Here is a 14,479-nt window from a genome sequence, read left to right on the forward strand (position 1 = left end):
TTGAAGTTAAAACTTAGAAGAAGTAAAATATGTTTGTATGTGCATTAAGAAAACTATAAAAGAAAGAAAGGCAAATGCTCAACTAAATTTTACTATACAGAAAAAACCAGCTCATCCTGAAAAGGACACCCTTCTACAATAAACCATAAACTAAAAGCAAAAACAACCGAGCAAACAAAAAATTGGTCAAAATCCAAACACTCCCTATTCCACTGTTTCCACAATCACCACTTTTTTCCTTTTTCCCTTCCCCCATTATTTCCTCTTCATTCTTTCTCTTCAACCTCTTCTAACCAGAAAGAACCAAATTTCTTATTCTATCCTTCTCTCTCATCTCTTATTATTATTTTTTTGTATCTTAAAGAAGAAATCAGAAAAATAAAGGGTGTAGAAAAGAAGATATAGCTGATCACCAGAAGATTATATTAAGTATCCCTCCCAATTTCAGCTCTTTGCAGCTTGATTTTCTCTTATTTAAAGAATTCATTTAGCCCCTCCTCTGATTTTCAGCTCCTTTCTCTTTTAGTTTTCTGCAACTTTCTGGCTAATATTTCTCCAAAATTGCCTCTCTTGTTCCCTAAATTTCTTGTTTTCTTTGCTGTAAAGTTCCACGATTGAAGCGAACCTTTTAATTTTATTGAATTTTAGACAAATGGGTCTGATCAAAATCCCAACTCTTTCCCATATCTTCAACCTGTAGAGCTTTTTCAGGAGCTTTTGCCAACTGGGTCTTGGAAAATTTAGGTTTTCAGCTGAAGAATCTGTAGAAATTAGGGCTAAGATGGCCATTTCTCCGGTGCCAATGGAGCCAACTGGCGGGGCATTGACTGAAACGACCTTGAATTCTGAGGATTCTCGTCGTTTTGGGAATCTTAGAGGTGTCCAGTGGCGTATTGATTTGGGGATTTTGCCCTCTTCCCCTTCCTCCTCCGTTGATGATCTCCGCCGTGTCACAGCTAATTCCCGTAGAAGGTATATTTACAACTTTCATTTTGTCTGCCTTTTGATTTTTGGGCTAAAGCTTCTGTTTTACAAAGATTTGGATGTTATATTTTTCTGTTCTATTGGGGAAAGTTTCTAATTTCCGACTATCTATTGTGTATATTCATGTGTTTGAATTATGGGATTCCTCCCTTTTTTTATGGTAATTTTCTCTGTTCTTAGATATCATATTTGGGAAGTTGTCAAGCTGCTTTAAGTTGGACTTGATGTACTTGAAAAATGTTTTAAACTTTTTAGTTTCTTTGACTGTTGTTGTTGTTGTTTTATTATTTTTTGGGGGGGGGGGTTGCTATGGTATTGATGTTACGAATTGCTGTACCAATCTGGTAATGTTTTGTGTTTAGCTTTTCTGCTAAAATGGTGGAGAATGCTACTTAATTTGTAGGTTTTGGTCAACCAGTCTAGCTAATTCTGTTGCCATCTGCAGGTATGCTGCTCTGAGGAGGCAGCTTCTAGTTGATCCACATTTGCCAAAGGATGGAAGTAGTTCTCCTGATCTAGTGATTGATAACCCGTTGTCACAAAACCCAGGTCAGAATTTGCACCATCAAGGTCTTGTTGCATGATTTGGCATTCATTCTGATTGACTGTGCTTCTAACTGCTATTCAAATGCTAACCAGCCTTGGTGTTTGCTGCAATAAGAATCTTGGCAATGTTATTTAATTGGTCATTTGGGACTCTGTATTTGTGTTCAGATCCTCATGCAGATATTGATACTGATAATTGGGTTTTCTTCATATTGTTATGCAGATAGTATGTGGGGTCGCTTCTTCAAGAATGCTGAATTGGAGAGAATGGTTGACCAGGATTTAACGCGTTTATATCCTGAACACGGTAGTTACTTCCAGACATCTGGATGTCAGGGCATGTTAAGAAGAATTTTGTTACTGTGGTGTCTTAGGCACCAAGAGTATGGTTACAGACAGGGTAAGTTAGAAGGATGTCAGGTGCTATTTTCATTGCTTTATGTATGGGTTAGACGTCTTAGTTAATGCATATTAGCTCAGTGTGTTTTAGGCAGTTTTGGTATTACATCATTGTTTTTTTTTTGGGGGACCCATGGAGTCCAGACTATCAAAAGCCACTTTTCACTGTAGTAACAAAAGGTTGAATTCGGCAAACCTATTTGTGCTAGATACTTTCTGGCATTAGTTGATCAGTGAAACTTCACCCCATTGATGGAAGTTATGTATTTGTGCCTTTTTCTGTGAAACCAGTTTTAAAATCAAATATATTTGAACTGCTATAATCCATTGTGGTAATAGAAGTGATTTTATCTGTTCATCTTCACAAGTCTCTTCCCTTCTTGCTGTTGTTGTTTTACAAGTAAACATATTGCTACAAATGGCAGGGCTGTGCTCTTCATTCTAAGCTCTGAAGCATCTAAAAAGCCTCATAGAAGCATTGCATATGAATTTGGTAATAATATTTTGGAAAGAAGATGTGAGCCTTTTTTTTTTCCTCTTTCATGATTTGGGATTGGAATCTATTCTAGTTGGAATGGTATTATTATGTTACTCTTTGCAAACTAGTGGTAAAAGAGTTGTGCAGATGCTGCTGATTTATATGGCCTTGCTGATGTAACTGTGTTCCTTGGGTTTGTTTACAGGAATGCATGAACTCTTAGCACCGCTCTTATATGTTCTCCATGTTGATGTTGAACATCTTTCTGAAGTGAGAAACACGTATGAAGACTACTTCACGGACAAATTTGATGGATTCTCTTTTCATGAAAGTGACTTGACATATAAATTTGATTTTAAGAAATTCTCAGAGTTGATGGAAGATGGGAATGGATCTGGAAAAGTTGCCGCAAATGCTAGCAGCCTCAGTCAACTTGATCCCAATATACAAACTATTGTTTTGCTGAGCGATGCATATGGGGCTGAAGGTGAACTTGGTGTTGTCTTATCTGAGAAATTTATGGAGCATGATGCATATTGTATGTTTGATGCTCTGATGAATGGGTCTGGTGGTGCTGTTGCAATGGCAGAGTTTTTTTCTCCATCTCCTTTTGCTAGTTCACATACTGGGTTCCCACCCGTGATTGAAGCTTCTGCTGCATTGTACCATTTGCTTTCTCTGGTAGATTCATCTCTTCATACTCACCTTGTTGAGCTAGGGGTAGAACCTCAATACTTTTCACTGCGCTGGCTACGGGTCCTATTTGGGCGGGAATTTGCTCTGGAAGAACTTTTGATAGTCTGGGATGAAATATTTGCTTGTGAGAATTGCAAGCTGAATAAATTGGCAGAAAACGATGTGGATACAAGCTCTGGAGTACTTGACTCATCTAGGGGTGCATTTATCTCAGCTTTTGCAGTTTCAATGATACTTTATTTGAGATCTTCTTTGCTTGCCACTGAGAATGCTACTTCCTGCCTAAAGAGATTGCTGAATTTTCCGGACGATGTAAAACTGGAGAAACTGATTAGGAAGGCAAAATCCTTGCAGGCACTGGCAGTGGATGCAAACAACTCAAACCCACTGCTTACTCAAGCAGGAATGTTTGAAAGGAGTGAGTCAGCAGCTGTTAGAGGACATAGCCTTTCATTTGATGCCACTTCTCCAAGAACTCCCCTGACTTTAGTGCCTGATAGCTACTGGGAAGAAAAGTGGCGGAATCTACACAAAGAAGAAGAACGCAAGAAAGATGCCTTAGAAAAACAAGCTCCAAGCATCAGGAAGGGTTGGTCAGAGAAAGTGAAACTGGGCTTGTCTAGAACTGAATCTGCTCCATCCTCATCTAGTGTTGATAAGAGGAAAAAGGACCCAAAACTATCTGTTAGGAGAAATTTGTTGGAAGATCTGGCCCGGCAGCTTGGAGCTGATGAAGACACACAGAGCATTATGGATGATGAACGTGCAGATGTGAAAGATCAAGGGGTGGAAGATGGCCAGGATTTTAATGATAAATTTGCTTGTACAACTGAGCAGACATGTTTGAGTGGTAATGCAGGTAGTGAAGAGAACTCTTCTATTTTCTCTGATCCACCAAGCCCTATAAATGGGGTTAATGATCATGGAAATGAATCAGGGAGAAGTAGTGTTGCTTCAAATTCATCAATTGATGAACATGATGGTGGTACAAATACAGCAGAACTTTGTGCACATAATCCAGAAGGCTTACCTCTTGATGAACATGATGGTGGTACAAATACAGCAGAACTTTGTGCACATAATCCAGAAGGCTTACCTCTTCCAGTGTCTGATTCACCTGATGATGTCTCTTTAGAGGCCAGTCCAAATGATCAGACTGCTGCAGAAAAATCAACAGTTGGCTTGAAAGAAAGGAAGCTGCTATCTAATAGTAAATTTCAATGGCTATGGAAATTTGGACGGGGTGGTGGTGAAGGAATACCTGAGAAAGGGCAAGTCTCTGAGGCAAATAAAGGTTGCAGCAACAGGTTTGATCATGATAGTGTTACTCGCTGTTCTGCATCTAATGGAGGAGTCATTTTGTCTTCTGAAAGTAGCAAAGGGGAGACTGTTGACCAGAATGTCATGCTCACTTTGAGAAATCTTGGGCAGTCCATGCTTGAGAATATCCAGGTATTACCAAGTATCTTTGATCTTAATACTAATCTGATTGAACATTTATTGGTTCAAATCTATTGGCCTCTTATTACCCCACTAATTTGCTTGTTACCAAACCCAATTTAATGGAATACCGTGATGTTTTGATGAGATGATGGCATGCCGAAAAACTTACTGATTGTTTCTCCTGCGAACATGTTACCGAAAGCAGAATAAATTTTTGCTTGGTTTCAGGGTAAAGATGTCATAGAGGAATTTAATGAGAAAATGATACTAGTTGGTTCCATTTACTACTATCTCTGCTTGTTCTCAGATGCTTCTAATTTTCAAAGCAGAATTGGATGCTGAAAGCATCTTTTTTATGTTGCTTCTCATTTTCAGCCTTTTTTTTCCCCCTAAAAAGGTGTTTGAAGCAGTATTTGAAAAGCAATTGTGAACAGAAGAAAATAGCTTTTCGAAAGTAATAGCTAGAATCTCGCATCTAGAATCAATCAAAGATAGGCTCTGTGATTTCTCCAGAATCTTTTGGCTTGGTAAAAGCATATGAGAATACTACCTGCCCTTTGGAAGTAAAATAAAGATACGAAGCATAACAAAATTTAGTGAACAGGAAAATGAAGTGGTCTGCGCAAGTTCTGGTCTTCTTTATGCTTCTGTATCTCCGATAAATTTTATTGCTTCATAAGTAGGAAATGATTGCCTTGATGACTAGATTCCAAAACTGATTTTGAATCTTTTGTTTCCAATTGCTTTTCCACAAGGTTTGATAGATAACAATGGTAATGTCTTGCAGGTGATCGAATCAGTTTTCCAGCAAGATCGAGCTCAAGCAGCGCCCGCCAAAAACGTTCTTGTCGGTAAAGGACAAGTTACAGCTAGGTCAGCCTTGAAAGAGCTTCGGAAGATTAGCAATCTTTTGTCTGAAATGTGAGCTGGGAATTATCTGTCAACTTTGTACATACGATTTTTTTTGTAATTACTACATCCTGAGTGCAAAATAAAGACCATTCATCGGCTTTTTATACCTCTTTCACGTCTGGTCATACCAATTTTGTAATGTATCAAGACTGTTATGTAAATACAGATTTGTTTCAATAAAATTTGATCAATATTGTTAAAGTTTGGAGAGCAGCAAGTACCAAAATTAGTCCAAGCAAAAATGAGTTTTGAGATGGTTTTATTTGGTTGGTTTGTTTAGGCTTTCATTATCCAGCTCAAAGGCTTGATTATTGATCATGCTTTGAGTTGATGAGCTAGTTTTACTTGGTTCATAATTTCAAGATTTCATGTGCTGATTGCATGTATGGTACGCATTCACTACGCAACAGCCATGGCCTAGACTAACTCCATAAAATTTGAGAATTTCAGTTAGGAAAATATTCAAGTTTGACAAAAAAAAAAATAATAATAATAATAAAGCAAAGAGAGAGAGAGAGAGAGGCCCATTTCCATCTGGGAAACTTTACCATACGAACCCATCAATCATCAACTACTCAAAAACTAGCTTGAGAAACTACTCAATCACGAGCATTTGAGATTGAGATCATTACCTACTTTCCAAATGCTAAAAAGAGTACTTTTCGTTAAGTACTCTTTATTATTTTTTGTACTTTAAGTGACCATTTACACTATGTTGACAAACATTTGGGTGGTTAGTGTTGTGGTTATTATCATTATTATTGTTGTATCTTTGGTTTCTTTGGCAATACATAATTAGTGCACATTTTGTTGGTATGGGAGGGATACATTTTATTTAAGGTTGATTCTTTGATTACTATTCTACTAAATGAGGGAGGCGTAACTTTTTCTTTATTTGTAAGGTAAGCAGTGGAGGTGGGTGCCCGTCCCACAGGAAGAAACATGGGATAAGGGGGATGCGAGGCAAGTTGGATAAGGAGGATGCGAGGGACGTTGAGGCTTAACTAGAATAAAAATTTTAATTAGTTCTGTAATTATAATTAACATTTTGTACATCATTTTTATGCTTCTAATTTTGTCAATATTCTTTATCCTAATGTTGGACAACTCAAGAAATTTTGCTAACATTTTTCCTCCACTATGCCTCTTTTCTTGCTGATATTATTAGAAGTAATAATAATAATAATAAATTGAGCTATGGGACTCAAAGGGCAAAAGAAAAGGGATAATTTCAGAAACCTCCCTTGAGGTTTCTAACAATTTCTCTAGTTTCTCTTGAAGTTTATAAAATGACACAAACCTCCCCTGATGTTAAGGTTTTGATAACAAAATTGGGATAATTGCAGAAACCTCCCCTGAGGTTTCTGACATTTGCACTGACCTCCCCTGTGGTTTGAAAAATTACACTGACCTCCCCTGAGGTTACTAATCCTTTGCAAATTTAGTCCAAATGATTAAAATATTATTTTAGGGAGTGAAATTAGAATTTTGTACCAGATTTGCCCTTTGTGCTACATATCCAATGACTGACAAAGTATTATAAATCAATTAACAATTAATAAACTTTAAGGAGTATAATTTATGGGCAAACACGCATTACTCATTTAAAGTACCGACTCTTTACGGGTATTTTACTTTCAAATATTTAATTTATGATAAATATATCAATATTTGTAAGTAAAATTCAAAGAGTGTTACAGTAATATTCTTGTAAAAAGGAAATTTGTAGGTTATTTATTTAATATAAATTAAATATTTTTTTTAAAAAAGAAATGGCCCATAAAGTATTAATTTTTTATGGCTTTCATCCATTACGTGAGTAAAGTATTCGCTCTTTATGTGCATTTTATTCTGAATCATTTAATTTATGTTAAATACATAAATGTTTGTAACTAAAATTGAAAAAGTGTTATATTAATATTTTTACGGAAGAGAGGTTGGTGGGTTTTGTATTTAACAAAAATTAAATATTTAAAAGTAAATACAAATCTGTATTTGAGCGTAAATATTTGTATTAAATTAAATGTTTGAAAGTAAAATACCCGTAAAGAACCGGTACTTTAAATAGTTACCGGCTCTTTATGGGCAAACATGCATTACTCATTTAAAGTACCGGCTTTTTACGGATATTTTACTTTCAAATATTTAATTTATGATAAATATATCAATATTTGTAAATAAAATTCAAAAAGTGTTACAGTAATATTCTTGCAAAAATGAAATCGGTAGGTTATTTATTTAATATAAATTAAATATTTTTTTAAAAAAAGAAATGGCCCATAAAGTATTAATTCTTTATGACTTTCATCCATTAAATGAGTAAAGTATTGGCTCTTTATGGGCATTTTATTGTGAATCATATAATTTATGTTAAATACATAAATGTTTGTAACTAAAATTGAAAAAGTGTTATATTAATATTTTTCCGGAAGAGAGATTGGTAGTTTTTATATTTAGCAAAAATTAAATATTTGAAAGTAAATACAAATATGTATTTGAGCGTAAATATTTGTATTAAATTAAATGTTTAAAAGTAAAATACCCATAAAAAGCCGGTACTTTAAATAGGTAATGCGTATTTGCCTATAAACTATACTCCTTAAAGTTTATTAATTGTTAATTGATTTGTAGTATTTTGTCATTCATTGGACATGCAGTACAAAGGACAAATTTGATAAAAAATTCTAGGGATAATTGCAGAAACCTCCCCTGAGGTTTCTGACATTTGCACTGACCTCCCCTGTGGTTTGAAAAATTACATTGACCTCCCCTGAGGTTACTAATCCTTTGCAAATTTAGTCCAAACGATTAAAATATTATTTTAGGGAGTGAAATTAGAATTTTGTACCAGATTTGCCCTTTGTGCTACATGTCCAATGAATGACGAAGTACTATAAATCAATTAACAATTAATAAACTTTAACGAGTATAATTTATGAGCAAACACGTATTACTCATCTAAAATACCGGCTCTTTACGAGTATTTACTTTCAAACATTTAATTTGTGATAAATATATCAATATTTGTAAGTAAAATTTAAAAAGTGTTACAGTAATATTCTTGCAAAAAGGAAATCGGTAGGTTGTTTATTTAATATAAATTAAATATTTTTTTAAAAAAAGAAATGACCCATAAAGTATTAATTTTTTATGTCTTTCATCCATTACATGAGTAAAGTATTCACTCTTTATGTGCATTTTATTCATTTAATTTATGTTAAATATATAAATGTTTGTAATTAAAATTGAAAAAGTGTTATATTAATATTTTTACGGAAGAGAGATTTGTAGGTTTTGTATTTAACAAAAATTAAATATTTGAAAGTAAATACAAATCTGTATTTGAGCGTAAATATTTGTATTAAATTAAATGTTTGAAAGTAAAATACCCGTAAAGAACCGGTACTTTAAATAGTTACCGGTTCTTTATGGGCAAACACGCATTATTCATTTAAAGTACCGGCTTTTTACGTGTATTTTACTTTCAAACATTTAATTTCTGATAAATATATCAATGTTTGTAAGTAAAATTCAAAAAGTGTTACAGTAATATTCTTGCAAAAAGGAAATCGGTAGGTCATTTATTTAATATAAATTAAATATTAAAAAAAAGAAATAGCCCATAAAGTATTAATTCTTTATGACTTTCATCTATTACATGAGTAAAGTATTGGCTCTTTATGGGCATTTTATTCTGAATCATTTAATTTATGTTAAATACATAAATGTTTGTAACTAAAATTGAAAAAGTGTTATATTAATATTTTTACGGAAGAGAGATTGGTAGTTTTTGTATTTAACAAAAATTAAATATTTGAAAATAAATATAAATCTGTATTTAAGCGTAAATATTTGTATTAAATTAAATGTTTGAAAGTAAAATACCCATAAAGAGTCGGTACTTTAAATAGGTAATGTGTATTTGCCTATAAACTATAGTCCTTAAAGTTTATTAATTGTTAATTGATTTGTAGTACTTTATCATTCATTGGACATGTAGTACAAAGGACAAATTTGGTAAAAAAAATTCTAATTTCACTCCCTAAAACAATATTTTAATCGTTTGGACTGAATTTGCAAAGGATTAGTAACCTCAGGGAAGGTAAGTGTAATTTTTCAAACCACAGGGGAGGTCAGTGCAAATGTCAGAAACCTCAGGGGAGGTTTCTGCAATTATCCCAAAATTCTAATTTCACTCCCTAAAACAATATTTTAATCGTTTGGACTGAATTTGTAAAGGATTAGTAACCTCAGGGGAGGTTAGTGTAATTTTTCAAACCACAGGGGAGGTCAGTGCAAATGTCAGAAACCTCAGGGGAGGTTTCTGCAATTATCCCAACAAAATTAGTCCAATTAGAAAAAACAACATAAAAAAGTAGGGATAATTTCAGAAACCTCCCTTGAGGTTTCTAACAATATCACTAACTTCCCCTAAAGTTTACAAAATTACACAAACCTCCCCTGAAATTAAGGTTTTGATAACAAAATTAGTTCAATTAGAAAAAACAACATTAAAAAGTACTTTAAGGAGAAAAATGAAACTTTTATTTCATAAATACCTCATATACATGTATATAAGTTGTATTAGTAAAAGAATAAAAATAATTAATTTTTTTTAAAAAAATAGTACATACATTTTATCACTCAAAAAGTTCATACATACATTTTGCCTTTCTTGCCCTCTATTTTCATTAAATACATAAGTTGAGGTGGTGCAGGGGGATCCAGAATAGCATATTGAAGACATTGTAGCAGGATTGGTAGTTCAAAACCAGGTACAAGAAAGAGTTGATGATTTTTTTTAGAGATTTTATTTCAATTAATTCAAATTATTTTCATCTCAAATTTTTTTTTAAATTTCCGTGACCTAGGAACTAGACGAAGAGAACATTGAATAAGCCATTGAAGAGGAAGTAGTGCATCATGAGGATGCTGAGCTAGTCTTCGGTCAAGCTCAGGTATTGGACGAATCGGTGACTAAATTTTTTTAGAGATTTATTTTATCCCTTTTCAAGAAATACCTTTTTAATTTATTGAATAATAAAAAAATTTATTCAATTCTCTGTGCTTAGGAAAATGGGGTGGAAGAAACTGGAGAAGAGTAACTTGAAGTTGCACTGGATGTACCTCAGGGTCAGGTGCTAGACGAACCGGTGACTACATATTTTAAGAATTTTATTTTATCCTTTTTATGCAAACCATTTTAACTTATAGAATAATGTAAAAAAATTATTCAATTCTCTATGGTTAGGAACATGAGGAGAATGATGAAGAGCATATGGAACAAGCTAGAGAAGAGGAAATTATGCATGCTGAGGAAGCCGTAAGGCAGGTGGTCCAAGCTCAGGATCTAGATGAACTAGTGACCGAGTATTTTTTAGAGTTTTATTTTATCATTTTTTATTAAACATTATTTTTACTTAATGAAAAGAAAGGTAAATTTTGAAAATTTTTCTATTCAAAATCACAAGAATCATAGCAAACATCATACTAAAACAAATGACTAGTCTGTTTTGCTGAATCTTGTGATTATTAATGCAGTTTTATTGCTTATTTATATTGTCTAATTTATTAAATATGAATTTTTTGAATAGTAAATTGTGTGTATTAATTATTTCTAACATTTAATTATTTTTATTTTTTTACTAATACAACTTATGTACATGCATAAGGGGTATTTATGGAATGAAAGTTTCGTCTCTCTCCTTAAAGTACTTTTTAATGTTACGTTTTCTAATTAGACTAATTTTGTTATAAAAACCTTAATCTCAGGGGAGGTTTGTGTAATTTTACAAACTTTAGGAGAGACTAGTGAAATTGTCAGAAATCTCAAGGGAGGTTGCTGGAATTATCCCTAAAAAGTACTTTAAGGAGAGAGATGAAACTTTTAATCCATAAATACCCCTTATACATGTATATAAGTTGTATTAGTAAAAGAATAAAAATAATTAAAAATTAAAAAAATAGTACACACGTTTTATCACTCAAAAAGTTCATATTTAATAAATTAGATAATACAAATAAGTAACAAAACTACTCTAATGATCACAAGATTCAACAAAACAGGTTAGTCATTTCTTCTGGCATGATGTTTGTTATGATTTTTGTGATTTTGAACAGAAAAAAATTTCAAATTTTGCCTTTCTTTTCCCTCTGTTTTCCTTAAATACATAAGTTAGATGGTGTAGGGGATCTAGAATTGCATATTGAAGACGCTGTGGCAGGGTTGCTAGTTCAAAACCAGGTAAAGGAAAGAGTTGATGATTTTTGCTTAGAGATTTTATTTCAGTTAATTCAAATTATTTTCATTTTGAGAGTTTTTTAAAATTCCGTGACCTAGGAACTAGAGGAAGAGAACATTGAAGAAGCCGGTGAAGAGGAAGTAGTGCGTCATGACGATGCTGAGTTGGTCTTAGGTTAAGCTTAGGTATTGGACGAATCAGTGACTAAATTTTTTTTTTTAGAGATTTATTTTATCCTTTTTCATGCAATACCTTTTTAAGTTATAGAAGAATAAAAATATTTATTCAATTCTTTGTGCTTAGCAAAATGGTGTGGAAGAAGCTAGAGAAGAGGAACATGAAGATGCACTGGACGTACCTCGGGGTTGGGTACTGGACGTGCTAGTGACTAAATATTTTAAAAAATTTATTTTATCCTTCTTATGCAAACTATTTTAACTTATAGAAGAATTTAAAAAATTATTCAATTCTCTATGGTTAGGAACATGAGGAGAATAAGGAAGAGCATATGGAAGAAGTTGAAGAAGAGGAAATTTGTTAATGTTGAGGAAGCTGTAAAGCAAGTGGTCCAACCTCAGGAGCAAGACGAACTAGTGATTGAGTATTTTTTAGAGTATTTTTTATCTTTTTAATTAAACATTATTTTTACTTAATGAAAAGAAAGGTAAAATTTGAAAAATTTTCCATTCAAATTCACAAGAATCATAGCAAACATCATGTTAAAAGAAATGATTAGTCTATTTGCTGAATCTTGTGATCATTAGTGTAGTTTTATTGCTTATTTATGTTGTCTAATTTGTTAAATATGAACTTTATGTTTAACAAATTTTGTTATCAAAATCTTGATCTCAGGGGAGGTTTGTTTAATTTTATAAACTTTAGGGGATGTTAGTGAAATTGTTAGAAACCTCAAGGGAGGTTTTCTTAAATTATCCCTAAAAAATACTTTAAGGAGAGAGACGAAACTTTTAATCCTTAAATGCCCCTTGTACGTGTATATAAGTTGTATTAGTAAAAGAATACAAATAATTAAAAATTAAAAATAATTAATACGCACATTTTATCACCTAAAAAGTTCATATTTAACAAATTCGACAACACAAATAAGTAACAAAACTACATTAATGATCACAAGATTCAACAAAATAGACCAGTCATCTCTTTTGACATGATATTTGTTATGATTTTTGTGATTTTGAACAGAGAAATTTTCAAATTTTGCCTTTCTTGCCCTCTATTTTCATTAAATACATAAGTTGAGATGATGCAGGAGATCCAAAATTGCATATTGACGATGCTGTGATGGGGCAAGTAGTTCAAAACCAGGTACAGGAAAGAGTTGATGATTTTTTTCAGAGATTTTATTTCAATTAATTCAAATTATTTTCATTTCAATTTTTTTTTAAAATTCCATGACCTAGGAACTAGAGGAAGAGAACGTTAAAGAAGCCGGTGAAGAAGAAGTAGAGCATTATGAGGACACTGAGTTGGTCTTCGGTTAGGCTCAGGTATTGGACGAATCGGTGACTAAATTTTTTTAGAGATTTATTTTATCCTTTTTCATGCAATACCTTTTTAATTTATAGAATAATAAAAAATTTATTCAATTCTCTGTGCTTAGGAAAATGGTGTGGTAGAAGCTGGAAAAGCGGAACTTGAAGCTGCGCTAGACGTACCTCAAAGTCAAGTACTGGACGAACCGGTGACTAAATATTTTAAAAAATTTATTTTATCCTTTGTTTGCAAACCATTTTAACATATAGAATAATTTAAAAAATTATTCAATTCTCTATGGTTAGGAACATGAGGAGAATGAGGAAGAGCATATGGAAAATGTTGGAGAAGAGAAAGTTATGCATGCTGAGAAAATTGAAAGGCAAGTTGTCCAACTTCAGGAGCTAGATGAACTGGTGATTGAGTATTGTTTAGAGTTTTGTTTTATATTTTTTATTAAACATTATTTTTACTTAATGAAAAGAAAGGTAAAATTTTAAAATTTTTTCATTCAAAATCACAAGAATCATAGCAAACATCATGCTAAAAGAAATGACTAGTCCGCTTTGCTGAATCTTGTGGTCATTACTGTAGCTTTATTGCTTATTTATGTTGTCTAATTAATTAAATATGAACTTTTTGAATAGTAAATTGTGTATATTAATTATTTCTAACTTGTAATTATTTTGATTTTTCTTCTAATACAACTTATGTACACGCATAAGGAGTATTTAAGGAATGGAAGTTTCGTCTCTCTTCTTAAAGTACTTTTTAAAGTTATTTTTTCTAATTGGACTAATTTTGTTATCAAAATCTTGATCTCAGGGGAGGTTTGTGTAATTTTTCAAATTTTAGGGGAGGCTAGTGAAATTGTAAGAAACCTCAAGGGAGGTTTCTGAAATTATCCTTAAAAAATACTTTAAGTAGAGAGACGAAACATTTATTCCACTAATATCCCTTATACATGTATGTAAGTTGTATTAGTAAAAGAATAAAAATAATTAATACACACATTTTATCGCTCAAAAAATTCATATTTAATAAATTGAACAACACAAATAGGCAACAAAACTAATTAATGATCACAAGATTCAACAAAATAGACAAGTCATCTCTTTGGACGTGATATTTGTTATGAATTTTTTGATTTTGAATAGAAAAATTTTCAAAATTTTCCTTTCATGCCCTCCATTTTCATTAAATACATAAGTTGAGGTGATGCAAGGGAAAACTAGGTACAACAAAGAGTTGATGATTTTTGTTTAGAGATTTTATTTCAATTAAT

The 14,479-nt window shown here is 32.4% G+C and overlaps 1 protein-coding gene across 1 annotated transcript; it reads left to right on the top strand.

Moving 5' to 3' along the window:
• Positions 1–208: 208 nt before the first annotated feature.
• LOC113774749 lies at positions 209–5,671 on the top strand. Its single transcript, XM_027319359.1, has 6 exons — positions 209–972; positions 1,430–1,533; positions 1,754–1,930; positions 2,613–4,079; positions 4,146–4,555; positions 5,334–5,671. Exons 1-6 carry the CDS (start codon positions 782–784, stop codon positions 5,469–5,471), a joined length of 2,487 nt encoding a protein of 828 aa, XP_027175160.1. The 5' UTR covers positions 209–781; the 3' UTR covers positions 5,472–5,671.
• The last annotated feature ends 8,808 nt before the right edge of the window (positions 5,672–14,479 follow it).

The sequence above is a fragment of the Coffea eugenioides genome, chromosome 6 (assembly GCF_003713205.1).
Source record: "Coffea eugenioides isolate CCC68of chromosome 6, Ceug_1.0, whole genome shotgun sequence".
NCBI classification, from domain to species: domain Eukaryota; kingdom Viridiplantae; phylum Streptophyta; class Magnoliopsida; order Gentianales; family Rubiaceae; genus Coffea; species Coffea eugenioides.